The 26,658-nt window shown below is 32.8% G+C and overlaps 1 protein-coding gene across 7 annotated transcripts; it reads left to right on the top strand.

Moving 5' to 3' along the window:
- Nucleotides 1-325: 325 nt before the first annotated feature.
- LOC148608475 (uncharacterized) lies at nt 326-24,625 on the top strand. 7 transcript variants are annotated; one of them, XR_015914888.1, is made up of 10 exons: nt 327-424; nt 16,383-16,450; nt 17,503-17,674; nt 18,064-18,351; nt 18,688-18,745; nt 19,335-19,396; nt 19,776-19,838; nt 21,802-21,849; nt 22,379-23,909; nt 24,257-24,624. XR_015914888.1 is itself a non-coding variant. In XM_088543653.1 (9 exons), the coding sequence occupies exons 2-9, from the start codon at nt 16,424-16,426 to the stop codon at nt 23,698-23,700; spliced, it is 2,040 nt and encodes a 679-aa protein (XP_088399779.1). In that variant the 5' UTR covers nt 327-424; nt 16,383-16,423; the 3' UTR covers nt 23,701-24,625. The 7 variants fall into 7 exon arrangements, 6 of the variants coding, with proteins under 6 accessions (XP_088399783.1, XP_088399779.1, XP_088399782.1 ...); XM_088543653.1 differs by having other exon boundaries at nt 22,379-24,625; XM_088543656.1 differs by lacking the exon at nt 327-424 and adding an exon at nt 6,738-7,191 and having other exon boundaries at nt 22,379-24,625.
- Nucleotides 24,626-26,658: the final 2,033 nt, after the last annotated feature.

Genomic DNA, 26,658 nt, shown 5'->3' with positions numbered 1-26,658 from the left:
TTTTGTTTTGTTTTGTCTTGTGTCTTGTGTTTTTCTTCTTTGTTTTGTTTTTTGTTTTTGTTTTTGTTTTTGTTTTTTTTTTTCTTTTGTTTTTTTTTGTTGAAATTAGCAGATTGCTCGGATTAAAGTTGTTAGAAAAAGCGTATTCAAATAATATATATGCATGATTTGTTAAGTGCTCTCTGTGTTTAACTTTGCTAGTCGTCCACAAGAAGTATAAAAAGATAAACAACAAAGTTGGTCACCGATTTAATCTATATATATATATATATATATATATATATATATATATATATATATATATATATATATATATATATATATATATATATATATGTTTCAAAACTTACACACAGAACCCGGAACAAAATATTAACTAGTAACTTTGATTAACGTATTTACCTGCAGTGTACAACGTTCCCTTGTGAGTAAAAATATACTTATTTTTTAGTATCCACACAATAGTCCGCTTGTGATATAACGAAATAGATTTAGGATTTTGGGTCGTTGACGTTCACAATAACTTGGAATTCATCCGCCATACTTAATGCACATAAAGCTCGCCTGGTGTATTTTTCAGATTACATGAATAGTGCTTTCTGTTTTTTTTATTATGTGAGTCAAAACTTTTGACGATTACGGGGCTACAGCAATCATTTGTCACTGTCACATGCCGAGAAGAAAGTAAAATATCGCGGAGATAGATATGCCTCCAAACATTATATCAAAATATATAACTGGAATGAAATGCATTTTTTTTTAAATTATATGATGGTAGTGTGTTCCAAACCTTGAAATAGAGAAACAATCTTTGAATCGTTGATTTCAAAAGTGCCAGACTAATAGTTCTTCCGAAACTGTGTGTAAAAGAATCAAACCACTTTATTTATTATGTCTGTGAATGCAGTAAGTTGTGAAATCTTAATGAATTAGTAATCAAGGAAACAAAGAATGCAATCCATGGATGAAGACTAGAGTGGGAAAACAGACACAAACAACAAGGAATATGAACTGCTACATATAGCATAGTTTTCCTTTCCTCGTTTGTTCACTTTTATGAGCAACTCGGTGGGTGTTTCTAGAAAAGCAGTCGGTTTGGACATGTACCCAAAAGAGTAGAGTAAATTGTTTACAATTTAAATGATAATGGAAAACTCGATGGAGATTCAAGAGTAATCAAAGGAACCAAAATTCTGTCGGAAATAAAAAGAATGTAATCCAGGGACAAAGACCAGACATGGAAAACAAAGAATGTAAGGTGTCGTTTACTTGTATGAGTCTTGTAATATATTTTATGATGCCTAATTATATTTGAAAAAATGTCATCGAATGGATCAAATTCAATAAGTAACATTATATATATATATCACCATTCCTGCCTTAATTCATTTATAAAAGTTTAAAAAAAAATATCAGTTGATAAGCGATTATAATCTACTGTTTGAATTTATTGGTTTTGTATACCTTTCAGAGTCAGGGTATGCATTCAACGGGACTGAAACTCGATCATAATACGAAAATAGTATTTCTTTTTAACGAATGTTTCAATATACGCAATGAATTAAACGAGGCCAGGATAAACACGAAAAACAATCCGGAAGACAACTTCACTTCTATTTATTTTAAAGGCTTGAAAAACCAAGCATGTCGTTGCATTTGATTATTTCTCCTTTCAATGACAATGTTTTATCTTTCTATTAAGAAAAGAAATAATTCAGCATCAATAGTTTACAAAAATATTGAAATAAATTTCACTGTATAATTACAAGCTTGTCGACATGTCTTTGATGTCGCGGGAATTTTAAAAAAAACTTTTACGACCAATCAAATCTTAAGCTATGATGATTTTTCTTCCAGTCTATACCAAAATTAGCCATGTGTTAGGTAGGTGCATTAAAAACCTTAACGGGTGCCGTTTCCCAAATTGGCGCTTGCCTATTAAAGTAAAACAAATTGGCACGATGTAAATTTGTAGGCACGATTTATTGCTATCCATAATAAAGTTCCAGACCAATTTTCGGCTTTTATAAATAACAGTTGATAAAAGCAGACGTATTTGTTTATTATGTTAACATAATGATACTTTTGTTGAGATAAATGATTTAACCCTGGTATGAACAGTTTGTATGACACTTCTTTCTTACTCGTTTCGGGAACTGCATTATTGGTGCAAGACTATCACCGGCGTATACTCACTTGCAATATTAAGCTTGCCATTGATTGAGCAGGACATGATTGGCCTCCCGGAGCATCTGTTGTCACTCCCGTTTTTTTTTGTTTTTTTTTCCTTTGAGGGATTTCACTTGCTAGTGCTTTATTTTTGAAGCTTGAATTCCTTATCTTGGTAATCTTGTGAGAAATGCATATTCGGTTCGCTACAATTTACCAATGTTAGACTTAAACATTTCTGGTTTTTACTGTTATTTTACTGTTGTAATTACTACTGAAACAGTAGAGTATCATATTTGACGTTACATTTACCGTAACGTACGAGAATTGTTTTATTGCTGAATTTTACAAGTACTGTTTCGTTACTAAATTTTACACAACAGTTTTAGTACTGTATGTTTTAGTACGTTTTCGGTACTGTATTTTACAGTATCCTTTCAGTGCATGTTTTAGTACAAGTACTGTAATGCTTACTATGAACCGCTGGTCTACCTTTGAAGATAAAAAATGCATGTTAGACTTTGTTGTCTTATGCAACGTCACAATATTTGTAACGTCATCAGCTCATTGACATCACCTCATTTTGAATGTAATAGGATTTTTATGACACCAAACCCTTCCAAGACTTTTGTACAAATTGTATCAAAACTAAAGATTTAAATATATATGCCAATATGAAAGAATATAATTTTATGATATTGGGAAATACAAATAGTTGTCAGCATTATGGCAATTATTATGAATAATAAATACTTAACTACATAGGCTGGTCCAATTTATTCTGGAATTGGCGCTAAATCGTTAAATAAAAAACTTGCAATTCATTTAATATATATATATATATATATATATATATATATATATATATATATATATATATATATATATATATATATACCACGTCTCATTCTGAGACGTTGTATAATATTGATTTGTTGTGACATGCATCATTAATTTGATCCTTTATCCTACATGTTAACATCTAAATGAACTGTCCCGTACCACCATGCATCGTGTACTACGTTACAGCCCTAGATTAATCCAACGAGGAGGAATGACCCGACCAGCGAAAGCTATATTTTTATATAGCCTAGCTGGCCGAGTGGTCTAGGGCGCTGGACTTTGTGCAGGCGGTGTTGCATAGATGTCACAGCAGTACGAGCTCGAGTCCCGCGGATGGAACAACCAAAAATTTGCATCGCAAATTTGACAGTTCTAACATCGTTGGGAATTTTTCAGACCTTTCTATACGTTTATATATCTTCCCTGTATCAATTTGAACCGATGGAGCAGTGTAGCAAACAGAGTCGTCACATTCTGAGACGTTGTATAATATTGATTTGTTGTGACATGCATCATTAATTTGATCCTCTATCCTACATGTTAACATCTAAATGAACTGTCCCGTACCAACATACATCGTGTACTAAGTTACAGCCCTAGATTAATCCAACGAGGAGGAATGACCCGACCAGCGAAAGCTATATTTTTATATAGCCTAGCTGGCCGAGTGGTCTAGGGCGCTGGACTTTGTGCAGGCGGTGTTGCCATAGATGTCACAGCAGTACGAGTTCGAGTCCCGCGGAGGGAACGACCAAAAATTTGCATCGCAAATTTGACAGTTCTAACATCGTTGGGAATTTTTCAGACCTGTCTATACCTTTATATATCTTCCCTGTATCAATTTGAGTTGAGAATTTTTCAGACCTTTATATATACATATATATATATATATATATATATATATATATTCTGACTTCCACAATTCTAACCTAACGTGTTGCAGTTACATATAGGCGCACACTTACGCACACTAATTTGACCTTGTCTATTTTTTTTTTCAAACTTAAAATTATAAGTTGAAATTTGGTGGATATATTGTTTAAATAAAGTTATGCATTTATACATAGACAAATGTAATATATATATAATGGTAAACACGTGTAATTAAAATGAAGAAAGGTATCCCAAACGTTTTTGTCCCTGTCGTATTAGGTTCTGTTATCAACATCAGCTGGTTGATTTTCATAAAAAAAACTTATTTTTGTACGGACTTTAGGAACTAAAGTTGCGACATAATGAAGCGAAAATGGTGTTATTATTTCCAACAGTCTCCTCCATGCATACTCTCATCCTGTACTAGTCACATAGAGCCTGATATTTTATAAAACAGTATTTGAATCAGTGTTAATTTTGGAATGGCAACCTCTTATTTCTACTTAAATTCTGTAAAAAAACTTTTCAGTATGTTATCATAGCTACTGGTTTTTATGACAAAAAAATACTATTTTTTTATGAAGTATAAACATGAAGTATTTTACTATTACGTTTCATCAAAATTCACTATTCAGTTGAATTATATTCTCCTTGAAAACTAAACCTATCAAAAGTATCAACCAAAGATTATCGAGTTTTTGATAAATTATTACAATTTATACATTTTGTAGTGAAGCAGATTTTTAGGGATATGTTTATGAGACATATGTGGCGGATCACAGATTTCAAATGGGGGTTCATCTTATTTTATGGAAAGCAGATTGAGACTCGGATTTTTTCCGGGGGAGAAAATTGTGGTAAACTTCATCAATCTTAAGTAATAAAAAATATGTTTTACCCATTTTCAACGTACCTTCCGCCAACTTAATCCGCTACTATAATACCTGTCTCTCCTGCTACAAAGACATACCGGATTAGTGATCTGTGAGTTAGAATTCGCATACAACATCCGAATTGAATAACATTATTCTATTTTTACGAGTATTTTCGTCCCGAAATGCAAAATATCTGCTAATTGATAAATGTTTATACTTCATAAAATAAACAAATTAAAAAAAAAGGTCATACCATAACACAAACACTGAACAAACAGCTATATCAGTGTGTCAAACTTCTACCTCGTGGTATGCTGTGACGTTACTGATATTTCCTTAACTTACTATGGGATTTATCAACTTCCTTATTTCAAATCGTGCATGCTTTCCATTTCTTAACGCAAAGAGTCGTGAAAGTTGATTTAAAGCATGATTGAAGAAAAAAATCAGAAAAAAAATTAGTGCTAACTTTTTTTACTCGTGAAATTTAAAACAATTAATATTCAATATTTCCCCATAACTTGACAATGCAAGTTGTCAAATAAAAAAAAGTAAATCTCCGACTACAATTAAAAAGATATTATTTTCAAGCTTGCTCAAACAAATGGCGAATTATTATACATCGTTGTTTTTCCAAAAAAGATGGTACACCTAGATACAAATATATAGTTCTTGGTACAGATTCCTCATACTTTGTAAGAAATAATTCCAAATCATCTTCCAAATATACAGAGGAAGATGTTTACAAAATGCTGGAATTTTTAATCGACAACATATTTGTCCAGTGTGGTGGACGTGTTTTTAAACAAACGGTCGGCATTCCAATGGGAACAAATTGTGCTCCTTTACTTGCTGACCTAGTCCTTCACTCTTATGAGGCTGACTTTATATTTGATCTAATCAGAAAGAAAGAATATTGTTTGACTAGATCCTTCAATCTCAGTTTCTGGTATATAGATGACGTATTATCTTTAAACAATCCTAATTTCGGGGATTTGATACATCGCATCTACCCAAAAGATCATGAGATAAAGGATACTACAGACACTGTGAAGTCAGCCTCATATTTTGACCTACACTTAGAAATCGATGGTAAAGGAAAACTATTGACCGAATTTTACGACAAACGTGATGACTTTTCATTCAGAATTGTTAACTTTCCTTTCATTTGTGGCAACATCCCTTCGGCTCCTGCGTATGGAGTGTTCATATCACAACTCGTACGTTATGCCAGAGCTTGCCGAAACTACGCAGACTTTTTGTATCGCGCTAGAACTCTAACAAATAGGCTTCTGGAACAGGTTTATGTTGTTACAAGATTGAGATCATCACTAAAGAAGTTGTATGGTCGTCATCATGAACTCGTGGATCGTTATGGTGTATCCATCAGCACCATGAAAACTGATGTATTCAACGGGTCATAGTTTTCCTTTCCACGTTTGTCTACCCCGGACTTGACTTTTTATGAGCAACTCGGCGGGTGTTTCTAGAAAAGCAGAGGACGCTTACCCTGCCGGTGCACTTTGTCCATGCTCACAGTTTTTAGTGGAGTCCGAGTTGCTCATTTACTTTTGTTACTTTGGATGTAGGATTTTAGTTACTTTATGTTCTTTGTTGTGAATGTCTGTTTTCCATGTCTGGTCTTTGTCCCTGGATTGCATTCTTTTGATTACCGCTATAACCTTGGTCTACTCTTACATAAAATCCCTGCTCCATTTTGTTGTGTTAGGATACCCAGCGTGTTGTAGACGTATTTTATTTTCTTGTTTTATATCGTATTTCAAAACCAGTAAGTCTATTTACTTCAGTCATTACATCGGTACTACATCCCTTGATATAATCCTAGAACTACCTCTGGTCTGAATGATAGCTATATATAAATATTTTCTTTTTTTAAATTACATGTAAAGGACAAAACTATTTTGGATAAGTACCTCTAAAGTCATCATTCATGGCATTCCTATTTCTTTTTCTGTGTGTGTGTGTGTGTGTGTGTGTCCCATCACTGCCAAAATATATTTCACCGTTCTTCAAGTTCTGACTAACCAACCGTTAACTATTCATAAAAGCACTAAAAACGAAATGTACTCTCTACCACGGCATATGATATATATATTATTTTTTCGGGCTCAGTTTCACAAAAATAAAATATTTCTATTACTTAACCTCTATCGTAAAAAGAAAGATAACTACAATGATTTTTTCTTATTGCTATTCTCGTTACATCCTTTCGTTAAATCAGTTATAGGAAAATACTTCTTAGCCCTAAGATTTTAGTCTTAAGTGCAAAATAAACAGAATTCGTGTCCTGGAATCTTTATTGTCGAAGCAATTATCGCATTATTTCTTCTTTAATTTACGAAGAGATATATCGATCATTACGAGGATTTCAATCGTTCAATATGTACACACTAGATTCAGGAAAAGAAAGGTACAGTTTCAATTTCATTATTCATCCAAATTATATTTTCCGAAAATTGTATTTGTTTACATTCATTAAATCTATTCCTCATTGATATTATCGAAACGTAGCTTTTCATAGAAATGGCAATGTCTGACTAATGATTTTAACAACATGTTCTGTATATAAATATTTTAAATAAGGAAGCTGACGTATATATATACAACCTAAATGATTTTCACACATTTATACAGACTGAACAATCGATATATTTTTATCATTAAAGTGAAAGTTGGTTTTGCTTACTTAAGGCTAAATCTTTCACTTTCATTTCTTTAACGCGTATAATACTATACATGTAATTCACCATTGTGATTCGATTAGCAGGAAATATTCATAAATATATGCGGAATTTATCTGATTCTTCCTGTAAACTAATATTTACGTAAACATTGTATGATACAACATTTTGACATTTTTACACGATTTATCGCCGCATGTTTGTTAGCATCAACATCAGTTAGAAATAAAGAGGTATACAAAAGAATTTCTCAATTTGTTATTAACGTTCACCTTTTTTTATTGAGCTTGGAAACCTATAAACTAACTAATTTGAAAAAAACTCATGAGAGGGGAATAAATCTAATCTCAATTTAGGACTCTTGCATCAAGACGGTCCGTACTCAAATCTCAAACTTGTCTATTTTTCAACCTAATCGTATAGAAAGGTATCTGCAACGTATGTTTATTGTAATTTGCTATATATAAATATGTTATATGTTCTCTAAATAAAGAAGCGGACGTATATATAGATGTGTATATTTGCAACTAACATGATTTAAACACATTTGTTAATGTTATACAATTTAAACACATACCGATATAACCTTGGTTCCCTGGATTACTCTTGTACTTCTCGAAAATATTGTTGTTAGATTTGTTTTGGACAAACTGTTGAATTAACAATTATATTCAACAATCGATGCAATGACCGATATTCAGAGAAACGCGTATGAGCGTAGAGGGACAAAACCTCTAAATGCTGAAATATATTAGATTACTGTTGGTAAATCCAGGTCGTCGCGTTGTTTCTAGAGTGTTCTATTTTTGTAACGGAACTGATAATAAAAGTTCTGAGGCAACTTGCGTTTCTTTTTTTTTGGAATAATCGTTGAAAGAATCAAGCTTCAAAGAAGTGACAACTGCAACAGACATGTAATATCCGATATGTAATATTTATTGCTTGGACCATGGCATTATTGTCCAGTCTGTAAGTTGCTGTATAGTTTCAAAGAGTAATCAAGGGAATCTAGTTTCTAACGGAAATCAATGAATGTAATCCAGAGACAAAGACCAGTCATAAAAAACAGACAAGCACAACAAAGAACATGAAGTAACGAAAATGATACATATAATGTAACACAAGGAAATGAGCAACTCGGACTCCACTTAAGATATTTATTATCTTTCACCAACATAATGTGACTATCAACATATTTAGATTTTCTATATCAAGCACATATATTATATTCGATAAAACGGAAATCACAAAAAGCGCTATGTTATTCTAGCATATTTATTTCTAGTATTTCCATCTGAAATGTATCTACTATAATTACGAAACATGGATATAAATACTTCGATTATTCCTGATATGAATTTTTTTTTCAGAATCAGGAATATCGTGGTACGTTCCCGAGTAGTAATTTTTGTCTGAGATTCCCTAGTATTGTAATTTCAAACGCTTTTTGGTTCTTTTTCTCATTCTTGTGATATTGATTTTGTGTAAAGTATGCCATTTCAAAACACTTTTTCACCGAAACGCCTTTGATTTCACACAACGTCATGAAATGTTTTAATGTAACGTCACACACGTCGCGTTATTTATCTCGTTCGTGGGTGAAATAAACAATTTGTCATGGCTAATATTGGAAAACTATGACACAATGAACAAATCAGTTTTCATGGTGCAGACGGATACACCGTTACAATCATTGAGGTCATAATGACGACCATAAAAACTTCTTTAGTGATAAATTCAAATTTGTAGCTACCTAACCCTGTTCCAGAAGCCTTATTGTAAGAAGTCTAACGCGATACAAAATAAGTCTGCATAGTTTCGGCAAGGTCATGCATCACGTATTATATTAAAACTCCATACGCAGGTGATGTTGCCACAAATGGATGGAAAATTGACAATTTTGAATGAAAACTCATTACGTTTGTCGTAAAGTTTGGTCAATAGTTTTCCTTTATCATCGATTTCTAAGTGTAGGTCAAAATATGAGATTGACTTCACAGAGTCTGTAGTATCCTTTACCTCAAGTTCTTTGGGGTAGATTCGATGTATCAAATCCCCGAATTTAGGATTGTTTAAAAATAAAACGTCATCTCTATTTCGGAAACTGAGATTAAAGGGTCTAGCTAAACGATATTCTTTCTTTCGGATCAGATCAGCTATAAAGTCAGCCTCATGAGAGTGAAGGAAAATGTCAGCAAGTAAAGGAGCACAAATTGTTCCCATTGGAATGCCGACTGTTTGTTGAAAAAATATGTCCACCACACTGGACAAATATGTTGTAGATTAAAAATTCCAGCATTTTGTAAACGTCTTCCTCTATATATTTGGAAGATGATTTGGAAATATATCATACAAAGTACGAGGAGTCTGTACCAAGAACTACATATTTCTAAATAGGTGTACCATATTTTTTGGAAAAAAACAACGATGTATAATGTTTTTAAGTCGGGATTTTAACTGAGTATGGGGAATAGAAGTATACAGTGTTGAAAAATCATAGGTTTTAATGCTATTATATTCAGATAAAAGTCTTGAACTGATTGTCTCCAAAAGATCTTTCGAATTTTTCAGGATCCACATTGAATTAATACCACTACAGGAGTAACAAGTATTGTGGTAGGACTGTAGACCCTCTTGTGAGTATAGAAATTAAAAGTTTTGAAAGAGGTTTGGTCGTACATTTTCCAGATCCAGCTATGAAACGTTGTTTGTATGGATTCTTGTGGAGTTTGGAATCCAGTACATAGACGGTAAATCACAATCTTTTGTTACGGTTTTCCACAATCTCTTCTTTGGAGAGTGTGGTAGCAGTATAAGTCTTATCACTGCTATTATTTTCCACGTCTTCCTCTGGCAATAAACATTGGACGTAAAACGTTTTGCAGACAAAAACAATGTTGTTTTGGGCTTTGTATGCTGGGACGACAACATATTTGTCGTGTATAGTAGACAATGTTTTTGCTACGTCGGGGTCTTTGAAAACCTATGTAGCCTTGCACTCATTGACCTACTTAAAAATTTCGTTCGTTTCAAAATTAAAGACCTCACGGCCTTAAACCACTCTGACAGAGAATCAATGTCTTCTTGTTCTCGTGTTATCCATTTTCTTGCATAGTCCTCGACGGCATCCATGAAGAACTTTAAAGTTGATAATTCCAATTTATGGAGCGTGGTTCACGGTACTTGGGACCTTTAGAAAGGATATTATGCAGCGATTTGTATTCGATGATGGTTAAATTTCCTGCAACGACGTGACCAGAAGATCAATATTTGAATGGAGAGTTTTTGCAAGAACAGTCAGGTGGTTTAGCCTTGAAGTCCTCAATCTCGAGGTTCTAAAATAGCCTTTTATAATTGAAAATTTTGGATGCAATGGTGAAGTATAGGAATCTGAAATAATTGGTATGGATTTGTCTTTGAAATAAGGAATATTGTTGGTAATATTGTTTGGAATATTGTTGGTAATGTTATTGCGATGGGGGGGGGGGATGCTAGCCAAATTGATTGTATCTATACCTTTGTTGACAAACGGTAGTGGAAAAACTTTATCGTTTTTCTTCATCTTGACTTTTCACACAAACTGGTTTTAAGAGTCTTTGGAAACCAATATCCAAAATGATGGCAACAAGTATGTATAATAATGAGGTGGGGTCAGAAACAGGAGTGTCAAGACTTGTTTTGTAAATGGAGTGTAGTAAAGTGAGAGGTATTGAAAAACGTTTGGTTCTAATGTGTTGAAGTCCAATCGGTTTTTGTATGAAAGGAAGGAGACCATCTATGGAGACATCATGTAACTTAAGTGACATATAATGGCAATGGCCATGACTCCTTTCCCGTCTTGGATTTTTGTTAAATAAATTCATCACATTTATGCTATTGTTATATTGGCTTGCAAGATTTCCTATACTTTTGATGCTGTCATTGCATCCGTAAGGTATTGAACTACATAGTCTGCGTATCCAGTACTCCTCTTGTTCCCTACGATAGTTTGTACTAAGAACGGGACTATTCGTAGGATGGTAATTTTTTTCTAAAATACGAACTTTCATAGAGAGGATTGAATGATCGTGTTGATTAAACTGTTGATAAACTGTCGGGAATTTGGCGGTGTTAATTCCCGAACGATGACCGCACATTCTTTTGTTTAATCAATCTTCCGTTTCTCTGACAACTAAACCACATAAGTTGCATTCTAATCCATATATTAAGTTTGATGATTTGCAACTTAAGTCATCGTGACCTCTTGTATGGAAGGTTTTGTTTGTAAGGGAACTGGAATGCGTGAAATAAGCAACATTATTCTGAAATGAATAAAGTTTTTTAAAGGAAAGCACATTGATTATTGAACACATTAACATGTGACAAAGTGGTATTCATTTTATTTTAACTACTATTAGAACAAGACTTTATATTTTGTTTTAGAAATATAGCTATACGGTCTAATGGATATTTTGCCTTTGTAATGTAATTTGTTTCCAAGGAGATATATGATAAGTATTCTTCTTCTGTGAATAACTAATTACTTACCGATACACAGCACATATTATCAACTTCATAAGTATTCCTGTTTGAATTGAGATGTATGTTGTTCGTTAAAAAAATATATCGAAGGCATTTATTTGCTGAAATAATAAGTGAGGATGCGAGTAAACACTGATCCTATTTATGTCGCCTTTCTTCTACTTCAATGAATGACGTGGATTATCGATCTATACCAACAATCGATCTTTTATTTCATCTGTACACACAATATTCCGGAAAAGTAAGGTACAGTTTTACATGCAATATTTGCCTCTTTCACTATTTTTTTACATATTTTGTATTGAATTGTTTATGTCGTTAATTGAATGTGTTCTTCTTCGATCTATTTTGAATAAATTTCACCATCATAGGCACGGCAGGATTATAGTATTGATTGCAATAGCATGTGTTAGGTATCACAACAATTAAATTATCGGAAGCTTGCTTTAATATTTATGTGTCTACACATTAAAAATGATTTTAATACTGTGGTTAGTCGTCGAAAATTTGTAGGAAATGTTTCAGAGGCCTACATGCTTACGTTATATTCCCTGTATCATTATGATCTGGTGGAGCATTGTAGCGAATAGAGTCACATTCTTAGTCGCATAGAGAATATGTATATTCTCTATTGCTGTAACATGTATCCTGAATTTGATCCTCTATCCTATATAATAAAACCTATACAAGCTGCCCTGCAATACCATACATCGTGCACTAAGTAACAACCCTATATTTATCCTACGAGGAGACATGGCTCTGCCGCTTAGGCGGTGTACCCATACCCAACAAGACGATGATTGATATGAAAAAAATAGTTATGCAGATATCAAAGAGTAATCAAGGGAACCAAGGTTATAGCGGCAATCAAACGAATGTAATCCAGGGACAAAGACCAGGCATGGAAAACAGACATTCACAACAAAGAACATAAAGTAACTAAAATCCTACATCCAAAGTAACAAAAGTAAATGAGCAACTCGGACTCCACTAAAAACTGGGAGCATGGACCAGGTACACCGGTAGGATAAGCGTCAAAATTATGTGTGTTGTGGTTTTAAATTTTGATGTTGTACTATGTTAGTTTACAGCATGACATGAATATCTTTAATACCGCATAATGAGATACAACATAATATTAGTGAGCAGTCTACAAGATCTTTTGATTCATCATTTACAATTGGTGGTAAATTGATTTAGTTTGAACATTCATCAAACGCTTTCCGAGTATAATTACATTGTATATGTAAAAAGTGAACACGACAAAATTGAAGTACATGGGCTGAATGTGAAAAAAAAACAAATGATCTATAATTACTAAAGAAAACTCAATAAAGCAATTATATTAATTACTAACGATAAGGAAATAATACGTCACACAATTATCTAAAGGTCCAGTAATATGAACTCGAGCAAGAGAAACAACAGTGACATAATGTGCTCAGAATATACCTGCCCTGCTGCGACACCCACTACGTAACTCAATAAAACAGATAGTTTCAATTCATGATCTCGTGGATCGCTATAGTGTATCCGACAGCACTATAACAACCGATTGTCAATGGGTCATAGTTTTATTTTCTTTTTTCTTCCACCCAGACCTGAATTTTTATGAACAACTTGGCGGGTGTTTCTAAAAACAAACAGAGAAGACTTACCGCACTTGTGAATCTGGTCCATGCTCCTAGTTTTTACTGGAGTCCAAGTTGCTCATTTACTTTTGCTTCGTTGTACGTTGTATTATTTTCGTTTTATGTTCTTTGTTGCGTGTGTCTTTTTTCTGGTCTTTGTTCATGGATTTCGTTCTTTTAATTTCCGCTGTAATCTTGGTTTCCCTGATTACTATTTTTTATTGCGAGCTTGCGTACTTCGTGCCAACGGAGGAATATGATCAATATTCTTCGTCTGTCATTATCACTTTCTTACCTACTGTATGCTACTATCATCTACCACGTGACTGATTCTGATTAAACTGAGATATAAGATATGTAACGCTTAATGCAAGTTATTTGCAGAAACAATAATAAGTGATGATGTTAGTAAACATCCATGCTTTTATCTTTGCCATTCATGATGCCTTACTGCTATTGAAGTATTGATCTTTGCTAAACCATCGATAAATCATTTCATTACGCACACACATGATCCAGTAAAAATACGGTACATTTTCATTTACTATTCTCTAGCTTATACTGTTTGTTTTTTTTTTTTTACAGTTTATTGAACATGTTCTATATTTATCCAAAATGGAACAAATATAGCACGTGTTATATTCTAACATTACTACCTTCTATTTGATTAACACTTCTGTGTACGTGTATATACAGTAGGAGGAATGTTATTGGTAGCACGTTTGTTAGTCTAAAAATATATTTTACTTCAATTAAACAGCATGTAGGATGAAGAAACATGTTCTATCGTAATCTTATACTATTCACAGTCTTATTACTAGATTATTTAACTTCTTGCTTATGTATAGCATATGCATTTATGTTTTGTATTGTCGTTCATCTTGTGACAGCAGATATAGGTCTTAGCTTATTTTTACAATTAATTTCCAACAATGTTATACAAAAGTTTCGTATTCTAAAATGCCAAAGTATATGATAAATAGTCCGCTAGAATCTTGTTTTCCGTAATTACTCTTACAAATACTTTGCCAAGGATACTCAAAATTATTCTCCGTTTTCTGTAAAATTTTAATATAATTGTTTTATATAGAAATATCAAAAATATTCAATCATCTTATGACTGACATATATTCGAAAGGAAAAGATGTAAGAATTGCAAATCCGTACAATATTTTGCATTTAAATCGTTGGCGTTGTGCCATTTTATAGTTATATGCGTATAGTGACTAGTTTGTGTTACTTCATTTTATTTTTCGTTTACTCTGTATTTCTGTGTTTTTATTGATCGAAAGGTTTTGTTATATAATAACTAATATGTTATTATTTGAAACTGTAAGCTGCATTTTTCAATCGTTTTGACAATTGTTGTTGATTTTTTTCTATACAACGCAAATATCCACTATATTATGTAGTTGATAAGGAATGTGTAGTAAACATTTTCCTTCCATCAATTGATTTGTATGATTTTTGTTAAACTGTTGGGTATAAGAGTAATCAAGGGAACCAAGGTTATAGTGGAACTCAAAAAAATGTAATCCAGGGACTAAGACCAGACATAGAAGACAAACATATACTACAAAGAACATAAAGTAACTACAATCATACATGCAAAGTAACAAAAGCAAATGAGCAACTCGGACTCCACTTAAAACTGGGAGCATGGACCAGGTGCACCGGTAGGGTAAGCGTCCTCTGCTTTTCTAGAAACAGCCGCTGAGTTCATAAAAAGTCAAGTCCGGAGTATACGTTATAAGTTCGTTATGACAACAGGTGATTATTTTTTTTAATTGAAAAATATAAATGAGTATAGAGAAACTGTTTTATATATTAACGGATTACCTTTAGTGTAAATAAATGTTAATTTAATGGTTCGGTCAGTTATATCTACTTTTTGTACTTAAAAAAGTTGTTTAGGTTAACGGAAATTAATTTTACAGTGCAAATATTACGATGTTTTTGACTTGTGAATATCTGTGGAACGTTTGATTTTTTTTTTAATCTTATAACGGGTTCTCATTTCATATAGACATTGGAATATTGTGCTTAGCGCAATAGTCGATATTTGTGCTTGTTACTTCGCTTCATAATTGGGTATGTGAAAACTGTTTTCATTTATGGACTAGATACTGTAGCATGTAATCAGGACTTTGAAACAAAGTTCAACTCAGAAGAGATTTTTAGTTGCTCTATTTGTTATTTACATCATTTCTCTTATGAGTGCTTTCTTATCATGCAAAATAGGTTTGTGTAAAGTATTTTCCATTTGAATTGTTATTTTTATATCAAAATGCAGTAGTACTTTCATGAATGATTATTGAATAAATTTATATACCCTAGCATGGAATGTAGAAAGATAAACCCATTGAACCTTATGACACTTATGCATGTAGTGATGTTGACAAATTATACCTTCCAAGTTTATGATTAAATAAAACAAAACGTCCGTAAAAAACACAGGACAAATTTCATTTTGAAGTCTCTTCACCATATATTGTATAATGATCAAGTTTTGTAAAATGTGATGTATCATATTTGCTCTCATACCTGCTATAAATATTATTTTGAATCATACGTAAAGTACTCCGTTTTCAGTAAAGGGTTCCTGTTGTTGTATTTTATCTATTTTAAATACAACATTTTAGCATAAGAATTAAACGTAAATTACCAAATTATGTATGTATTTGACGTTTGGCAAAACTAGAAAAAAACTATAATTTTGATCTAGTGTTGATGAATTTTAACATGTATTTTTTTCTTATTTTGTCTAGATTGGAAACTATTTGAGAGATGTGAGAGCCTTGTTTAATGTATGGCTATAGTGTTAATTGTTTTGCAGGTATGATTTATATATGCATTTCTTTCTAATAAAAAACTGATGAAATCTCAAACGCACTTGAAGAAACCTTAGTTTATTATCCCTTATTATTCTTAGCGCTGATCAAAACGTAGTCCGAAGTGTATGAAATCTAAAAAAAAAAATGAAATAATTGTACTTTGACCAAACCCCTCTTTCGCTATTTTGCATAATTCTTTACATGTACCCATAGTTGATCTTATTCCCCCTTTTAGCTCCTTTCTGTAGTATATAACTATGTTTTAACCTTAACGTTCGTTTTTGAAGGAAATAATTATATTATTCAAGAATGTGGAAAAGAGTTTATTCTTTATATTAAGAGAAACAGTCTATGTTTATGCACACATCATTTGATGTATAAGTGCATATAGTTTCAAGCCTCAATCTTCTCTAGAGCGCAATTAAATGGAAAAGTAATGTAACCACGAACCTTCAAAAGAACATGATGGGCGTTTATAAAAAAAAACTCTCAAAATGAAACATTTCTTAGGGATTTTTAACACATTTCCGAAATTTGAGTGATTTTATTAGTCGAACTTTTTGAAACAGGACCGACGGATCAATCCGGATTTCTTGAACATTTCGAGCATATTCCGCCGGGTTTTGATTATGCAATTTTATGTCCTTGTACAATGTATTTGTCGTTTGATTTGCTTGTTTGTGAAATATTGAAACTTTAATATTTATTCGCCCATATTGTGCTTAACTCTCAATATCAACAACCATTGGCATCTATAAATCAATCGTAACGATAACCATATATGTAAACTTTTGAAAACATATAAACTGCATTATTAAAATTCTAGTACGATATTGTTCGATTTTCATTATCATTAACAAGATCACAAAAATATATACCATGCAAGTGAAAATGAACTTTAACTATATAAAATATTGTCTTATTAAAACAAAAACATTTTTCACATCTTATCCCGTGTTTAATCTCTTATCTTTTTACTCTTCATTCTTCAATTCATCAAACTCATTGTTTGTCAGCAATGTGCTTTATCGTATTGTTTTTGTTTTACTTTTAGAGTATACTAACAGACGTTCTTTATGGATACGAGTTTGTATGCCCGGACCAAAGCCATTGGACAATTTATTCAAAAGCAGTGTGTAACCCTTCAACACATTTTGCATGTCTAAAAAATGTCCTCGAAAATCGCTACGAACAAAAATGTTATCGCTCTAGACCAGTTGGGCTAGGTAAGTTATGCATTAGATTCCTCATTTATGAAAAATAAGTGAACATATTGTTTAACTTAGCGCTTTAAAATATTAACACTATAATATTTTATTCACAGCTTTCCATTCAGATATGACAATAAAGGCGGACTAAACAAAAATAGTTCGTTCCGGAATTCTAAAGCAAAAGCAATTATAATATATGCATCAATATATCTTAGATATTACAAAAGAATTTTCAAAAATTAATGTAAATAGAAAGTTTGAATGATCCTTACATTACCCGATTTGTCATCACATTTCGCATTTTTCTATCATAATTTGACAATGCATATTTCGGATGAAAGTACTAAAACATCAATATGCAATGAAATTGTATCTATGATATTCTCTATTGTGTTTACTTAAAGGTTACAAATATGTGTTCCGACCAGGATACGACCGCGAAAAATGTGATCCCAGTAAATACCAACCGTTTATATTTCATAGAAGTCAACAAAGTGACTGTGCCTATCAAAAATCGACATGTGACGAGGACGGGCAGATAACCCACTCAAAAGGAACAACTCAAACTGACGTGCTTTGTAAATGTGATGAAAATAAAGGTTTTGCATTTGTAAATACACCAAAGAACGATTATTGTATTCCATCTAAAGAAGATTGTTCCTGCTATCGTAAAGAAAGTACTACATACAATGGTAATATTATTTCAATTTAAGAATGTTTGTGTGTGTTTCATTTCTCATTCATTTTCTATTAGTATTTGTGCATACGGATGCATATAAAAACATTTTAGATATATACATCTATTTACATATCGTCCAATAGAAGTAAAGCACCACGGAAGCATTTCCGGTTATGTCTTTTTTTATATTCATTTGTAAATTTGTATTGCAGAGTTTGGTCGCGCTGAAATACTTCACTGCATCTATATACAAAGGCATATAATTTGTTCAAAGAATTACAGAAATCGTTTCATTTCTTTTTCATTATACTATTGTTAGCATTATACACATATGTAAACTGTCTTACAGGACAACATGAAGACCTTAGTAACAGCTCGACAGTTATAGATTTATCTGATTCGAGAAAGTGAGTAATATTCTTAAATGACTATTTCAATCACGCCGGAGCATATTCTTTTGTTCACCTAAAGAATGATTTAGGTTTTTCAGAACATTTTTTATTGTATAGAAGATCTAAAGTATTTAAAGACACACCTCTTTTTGTTTGCCAAAATTAAATCTAGAGCTGACAGAGGACCAAAAAAAAAAACAGTGAAACAGTAATCAAGGGAAACAAGGTTATAGCGGTAATCAAAAGAATGAAGGCAGGGAGTAAGAAAACCACTTTTTAGACCTGTTTCAATTTTTATTAACAGCTTATTTCGTGTATTTTGAATATTTTTGACAGTCTGTGTATTGCAATATTACATTATTCAATGTACAATTGTCAGATTGTTGCACTGCTGTTCAAGCAATTGTACACAAATTTACGTTTAGATTTGTCTTCTTTTAAAAAAGAATTAGTAGTTATATATTGAACCCGCTCAGGGCCTGAAAGAATTTATGAAGCAATAGTTTTTTAAACTTTATTGATAGAAAATGAAACTTGCGATTTTATCTCGATAATTTGATGAAATCTTCGATGTTTAAATGCTTTGAAATTGTCATTTGTTTAGATTTCGAATACCTAAGAGATTTGTAGTATTAGATGATAACAAGTACAACATCCAAAGACTAGGTAAAATTCATTTTTGATACACACGCCTTACTGTCATTCGGCCGTTTCATACATACGTCTTACTGTCAGTTAACAAAAAGTCATCTGACCATGCACGATCAAGTTCCATGTTTGTAATTAACTACGGGTGACGTTCTTTAAACATCAGAAATATATTCTTGTTGGCCGTTTTACAAGAGGCGAACAAGTTTCGATAAACAGCAAGTATTATAGTTATATAGTTGGGGTTTTTTTTATTTTATTTAACAAAATATGCTCTCTTCGAATAGACATGTTTAATATCAAACAAGAAATGCCACTGATTTGAGTATATGATTGTAACGATACGATGACAGGAAGTATGTTTTGAATAATAGTATTTTTAATGTCATCATTTTAGAGGCACATAGAAAATCTGCTGCAGAATTTGTGACTGTTTTTCTATCTACTATTGTCATCATCAGTAAGTAAACAAGCATTACGCTCATAACTCAGAAATGTTCTCTGCACGGAACATTTAAACAAATCAAGGCATATATTTTGGGGTGGGAATAAGCATCCTTTTTTTGTTTATTATGGCAAAACAAGTAAACCTGAATAAGGACTAGACACGATGTATTTTTGAGACATTGTTGCATGCTAAATATGATTATAACACATAAACTAAACCATCAGTAGATCATGTGAACAGGCTTTTTGTTGGATAGAAACAAACCTTCAAGAAAATATATATATATATGTCTGAAAAATTCCCAACGATGTTAGAACTGTCCCTCCGCGGGACTCGAACTCGTACCGCTGTGACATTTTTGGCAACACCGCCTGCACAAAGTCCAGCGCCCTAGATCACTCAGCCAGCTAGGCTATATAAAAATATAGCTTTTGCTGGCCGGGTCATTCCTCCTCGTAGGATTAATCTAGGGCTGTAACTTAGTACACGATGTATGGTAGTACGGGACAGTTCATCTAGGTGTTATTATGTATGATAGAGCCTTGTATAAGTTTACGTTATCTTCCCTGTATCAATTTGATCCGATGGAGCAGTGTATATGTATGTTGATTAAACTCAGATAATTGTGCAGGGTAATTTACAATACAAAAGCAAGTTATTTTCTTAACAAAGCCGTAAATGTATATTTGTGTCATGTAATTTAGTAATAAATCCTCCATTTTCATATTTTGAACATCCATAGAGAATTTTTTGTGGTACAATTTAACGCATGTAAAGCGTTTTTAAACATTAGGGAAAAAAGCGGATGAGGTGATACGTAACAGATGCAGCAAAACTAAATACAATTAGTAAATACATATCACCTTTCATACTGTGGAAGGAGAAAGGACATGTATGGAGAATGGACATGTATGGAGAAAGGACATGTATGGAGAATATTATGACGTCTTGTAATAGAATTATAAGTGCGTAAAATACTAACAACCTTCTGACTGGGTTGCATATATAATATTTAAATTAAATAACAACTCCTTTTAGCTCACCTGGCCGATGTGAGCTATAACTAGGTGTCCGTCGTCGTAAAAGTGTTTAGCATGATGAGATCTATCTGTGGTCATATTTTCATTTTGATCTGTTATGCCATATTAGAGTTATTGCCCTTTTTTGCTAAACTGAATGTTATTTCTTTCACCACTTGATAAATTTGGACCACACTTGGTGTGACTGTTTCTTGGTATCCTGATTAGAACATATGTAGGGATTTTTAATCCGTCGAAAACATGGCCGCCATTACTTACAATAGAACATAGGGGTCGGACAGTAGTTTTTCGCATATATATCTCCAAAACCGTTAGGTTTAGCCAAATTCTGTCTCGTGTGCAAAAGTGATCAGCATGATTAGATCTATCTTCAGTCAAATTTTCATTTATACCATGTTGGGGTTATTGCCGTTACTAAGAAGTGAACCTAGTGGACAGACAGCAGTTTTTTTTTCTTTTTGTATATATCTCCAAAACCGTTAGGTTTAGCATAATTATTTCAATTGAAGAAATGACCTTTATTATAAGGCCTTCGACTCCTTGTAAGAGTTATTGCCCTTGAAAGATGAAAAATGATTTTTTTACAGTTTTCAGCAAAAATCTTGAAAATTATAATAGAAAGAAAGAAACTTTCAATCGCTGAAATGATCCTTAAGATTGTCCTACTAAAGACTTGTTCAGTCAAAATTGTTGGACAATTTTGTTAAATTTATTGCTCTGGTTAAAGCAAAACTTTAACACGGTGAGCGATTCAGGGTCCTGGGAACCTATTGTTATCATTGACATCCATGCACAAAATTGTACTTGATACAAGCATGTAAACTGCAACATAAAAAAAATTCTCCTGCATGTAAGACAAACAATTTAAATTCACTTCATATTATGAGCGTATTTTATAAAACACCAGTTGCAATAATTGTTGTTTTTACTTCTAGACCTTCTAGTAATTTGGAAATGGAAAAACTTTAGGCGTTTTAGTCATAGTAAGTATTGAACCATAAAGTCATTACGTTTGTCATGTCACATTAAACATTTGAAATTCCCCTTATTTGTTATCATATATAAAATTTATTCCTGCAAAATCAGTACCAAATAATAAAATACAAGAGTACAAATATTTGAATATCGCAAATTTCGGTAACATGTGTCCAAGGGGTAACCTGTCTTCAGCATCCTTGGGACCAAATACATATTAAGATCTTAATCGTAAAACATTTTGGTACATAAAGTACTCATAAGCAAACATATCGAAATATCTTGCAGGGCGATATTCTACCATGTGTAGTATACAATTTGATGCCTAAGTCATTTGGAGGTTTTACATTTCATAATACTATAAATGTGGATGAATAAACATAATATATATATATATGTCAGACAAGTATGACTACCGGTGTTTGCGAGTACACTTGGGGACCTTTGGGCCACCAGCAGTTAGCACTTTCAATATTAAACAATTAATGATGCATTTGTCATATACATTATTTAAGTAAAATTAATTTATGGTTTCAGGACTATCGAAATGGATCGCAAACCAACCTCCCAGGTTTCCGCAAAGACCACTTGTACCCAGGAAACCTTCTCCAATTGCAAACTCTACTTCGAATAATCAAAACAAATTGTTGAGTCCAGTAGAAAAATTAGTGTTGAAGGAGTATTTATTTCAGCTAAATCCTAGTCAGGCCATTAAGTTTGCTAAAACACTGAAAGCAAAAAGTATTATCGACAAGGAAGGATATTCTGAAATAGAAAATTGTTACAGATGTGAAAGAAACAATAATGTGCGTCTCCTTACCGTGGATAAAGTTTTAGAAAAGTGTCCAAAATTAAGCAATGTTGTATATGTTTTGTATAATTCTAGCGAGCAAGGGCAGGAGTGGGCTAAAGATTTATATAAGATTTATCAAGGTAGACAAACACAAATGCCCGTAGCTGTACAAAGAGCTCCTGTGGGTAATAGACAATGCATTCAAGACGATTTCATTAAATATAAACGTCTCTTACAATCTTTGCAATTACAAAACCCTATAGATTATCTGGCAGGTTTTGCCCAGGGTATACTGCTTAGTATACAAGAAATCCCGAATCTCCAGAAACGAAAATTATGTGACCAATACATTGTCTTTGCCGCATTGACAATCGACAGTATGGCAAACAAAACAAATGAGATTCCCTTTGATAACCCACATTTTGATAAAATAAACGAGGTAATACCAAATACTACATGTCCTGCTTTATCTAGATGTATGTTGTATGGTCGACAAGCTGTCATTCTGTCTTTTGCGAAAGATAGAAAAAGAGGGGAAGAAATAATAAAAGAAGCTTATTATGAGGAAATGTCTGTAGACCCATGTCTTGAAACAGTTGACTTGTACTACAAAATTGTGCTTTATCAACGGGCTTGGTATGAACACGAGCAGGAAACAATCACAAGTAAAATTCATAACCTTACAAATAAAGCTTGTCATATTCTTGCCAGCAAACAAGAAGATATTCGACTTTTCTGGTCTCGACGGTTTGTTGTGCGTTTACTTTATTGTTACCTTGGTATTGGAATGCGGGGACGATTTATAACTGGATTTGAATGTTCAGAAGAAATCATAAAAGAATCCAATCGCTTGCTTAGTTGTTATGACACTAACGATGCTGAGATAAGATTACAAATGTTCTTTAATATTGCAAAGGCGAGGCTTTTTCACTTGACTGGTAATAGATTAGAAGCTGTAGAATGTATTGCTAAAGCTTCGAAAATAGCTTCAGATGGAGGATTCAACGCAGAGCTAAATGCTATTGAAGAAACAAAGTTACAATTAAAACATGAGTTTGATGAATGATTTTAATAGCTTTATATCCATGAGATGATGTGAAAGTACATTGATCTGGTAACGAATTCTACTAAATGAAGACATTGAATACGTTTACACCTAAAGGGGAAGACCTGGAATGACCTACCAATCAGGTCAATATGAGATAACTGAAATACGTCAACTATTTTAACATGTTCAGTAGAAGTTGTTCTCACGTGTTTGAGAATAATTTATAGGTACATTTTTAGTTAGAATATCCGTCTATCAAATTACATAATTTTTTTTTTATTTTGTTTTATTCTTTTCATAAGATATTTAAAGTATTTCATAGATCAGTATTTCCATGAATCTTTGATCGTCCGTACATATATTTGGTAAAAGAAAACAAGTCTTGGAAGAAAATGTGTGCCTCTGTCAAAATGCTTTATCTAGAAATCATTTGAAAGTAAACTCCTTTCAACTTTCCAAATATATATGAGAACGAAATGGACAAAATATTATGTAAACCAAATATGTTTTTAAAATGAAGTGGAATCGGAACTAAAACATAACTAAAAAAACAAAAAAAACTGTTTTATTATAGTTTACACGTGCTCAACTGTCAATACAGTATAGAAGTGAGCAATAGCAATCGAACAATTGGTCATTTGATAACACAAAGACTGATTTTCAAGACTTGATGTAAGTTTATCTTGAACAAGCGTCAGTGCTCAATATTTAAACGGTATCTTAAGTGATTTTTGACATGAATAAATGAACATGATTTATTAATTAAGTATTTATTTATTCAGTTTTGTGTATGTGATAATTAATATTTATGATGGAAGTTTATCATTAGTTCTTTTTAATATATTTTGATTTCATATTATAATTAATTTGTCTTTCTGATTCCCAAGAAAATATACGTTTTTGTATTATTTGTGGTTACGTTACAAATAAATAGATAATTATTATATACAATTTGACAATTTGTTTAATTTCTTTCATATAAAAGAACAAAAATTGTGATTAAAAAATCTTTAAATGCAGTCAAAAGACAAAGACCAGGAAACACACAAACACAACACAAGACATAAAGTAACCAAACTAATACGTATAAAGCAAGAAAGGTAAATGAGCAAGTATGACTACACTACAAATTGGGAGCATGGACAAGGTACATGTAGGATAAGCGTCCTCTGCCTTTCTAAAAATACCCAACGAGTTGCTCTTAAAAATCACGTCCAGGGCAGCGAAAGAAAAAATAAAAAATAATAAATAATTGAACAAATCAGTTTTTATGGTGCAGATGGGTACACCGATTTCATGATGACGACCATAAAACTTCTGACGTGATTACTTCCATCTTGTAGCAACATAACCCTGTTTCAGAAGCCTAATTGTAAGAAGTCGCATCTAAATTCTAAAGTTTCAAGGCAACACTTGTGTGTGTACTGGAGTTGACTTGCCCTATGTCGCATAAAATGCAAACTTTAAAGTCTGCGTAGTTACGACAAATTATGGCATCACGTATGAGGGGATTTGATGTGAAAATTCCATACAGATGTTCTGAAGGGATGTTGCCTCAAATCAATGGAAGTTGACAATACGGAATTAAACGTCATCGCGTATGTCGTTTAAAAAGGTGAAGAGTTTTTCCTTTACCATCGATCTCTAACTGTAGGTCAAGATATGAGGGAATAAACAAGGGAACCAAAGTTATAGCGGTAATCAAAAGAATGTAATCCAGGGACAAAGACCAGACATGGAAAACAGACACAGCAAAGAATATAAAGTAACTAAAATCATACATACAAAGTACCAAAAGCATGAATTAGCAACCCAGAATCCACTTAAACTGGGAGCATGGACCAGGTGCACCGGTAGCGTAAGCGTCCTCTGTTTTTCTAGAAACATCCGCCGAGTTGCTCATAAAAAGTCAAGTCCGGGGTAGACTTAAGGATAGAGGAAAGGAAAACTATGACACGTTGAACAAATCAATTTTCACCGTGCAGATGTATACACCGTGATGACGACCATAAAACTTCTGACGTGATTATTTCAATCTTGTAGCAACATAACCCTGTTCCAGATGCCTATTTGTTCGAATCATAGCGCGATATAAAAAGTCTGCGTAGTTTCGGCAAGCTCTGGCATAACGTATGAGTTGTGATATGAACACTCCATACGCAGGTTCTGAAGGGATGTTGCCGCAGATGAAAGAGAGTTTGACAACTCTGAATAAAAAGTCATCTCCTTTGTCGTAAAGTTTGGCCAATAGTTTTCCTTTACCATGGATTTCTAAGTGTAGGTCAAGATATGAGGATGACGTCAGAGTGTATGTAGTGTAATATCCTTAGTCGTGAATTGCGATGGATGATATCGCCGTCATCCTTACAAGGGAAACTGAGATCAAAGGGTCTGGCTAAACGATGTTTCTTCTTTTGGACCAGATTATTTATTAAGTCAGCATTATAATCGTGAAGGAGTATGTCAGCAAGAAGAGGAGCACAAATTGTTTCCATTGTCCATTGTAACGCCGATAAAATAAATCAAGCATCTTGAAAATATACCTTTGTACTAAGTCAGGACCTTTGCGGTAGCAGCTGCTTCGGCGATGTAATATATATTTTGTCAGATTTATTTTAGCCTTGACTTGATTTTTATTCGGATTAGTGTTCGGTAATGGTGTTGTAACACTTATTTTTTTTAAATCAATTAAAAAATAACAAATATATAGAACTCGCTATTACAATTGTAAATATATTAAAATACCACGCATCAGGCTACTAAGTCACACTAAATACACTGATACATGTCTCTTTACAAAATGAATGACATATTACAACCTCTGACATTTTCAGTTATGAATAAGGTCATCTAGTTGTCAAATTTGTCATTATTTCATTTTCTTTATTTGTCCTATGGGATTATCACTAAGGGTGTGAGACTTCCTTGAATGATCTTGAATTCAAGGTTTGACCTTGATTTTAATTCAAATGTGCT

Source organism: Perna viridis, chromosome 9, assembly GCF_037379345.1.
Source record: "Perna viridis isolate PV_CMFRI_1.1 ecotype Kerala chromosome 9, ASM3737934v1, whole genome shotgun sequence".
Lineage (NCBI taxonomy): Eukaryota > Metazoa > Mollusca > Bivalvia > Mytilida > Mytilidae > Perna > Perna viridis.
The sequence above is the reverse complement of the archived record's forward strand: the minus strand, read 5'-3'. Positions and strand labels throughout refer to the sequence as shown.

Bases quoted from the DNA above. Each gene is read 5' to 3' on its own strand.
- LOC148608475 (XM_088543653.1), top strand. From the start codon at position 16,424: ATGGCTATAGTGTTAATTGTTTTGCAG. The intron at 18,352-18,687 runs GTAATATTATTT...ACTGTCTTACAG, and splicing joins AGAAAGTACTACATACAATG to GACAACATGAAGACCTTAGT. The intron at 21,850-22,378 runs GTAAGTATTGAA...TTATGGTTTCAG, and splicing joins CTTTAGGCGTTTTAGTCATA to GACTATCGAAATGGATCGCA.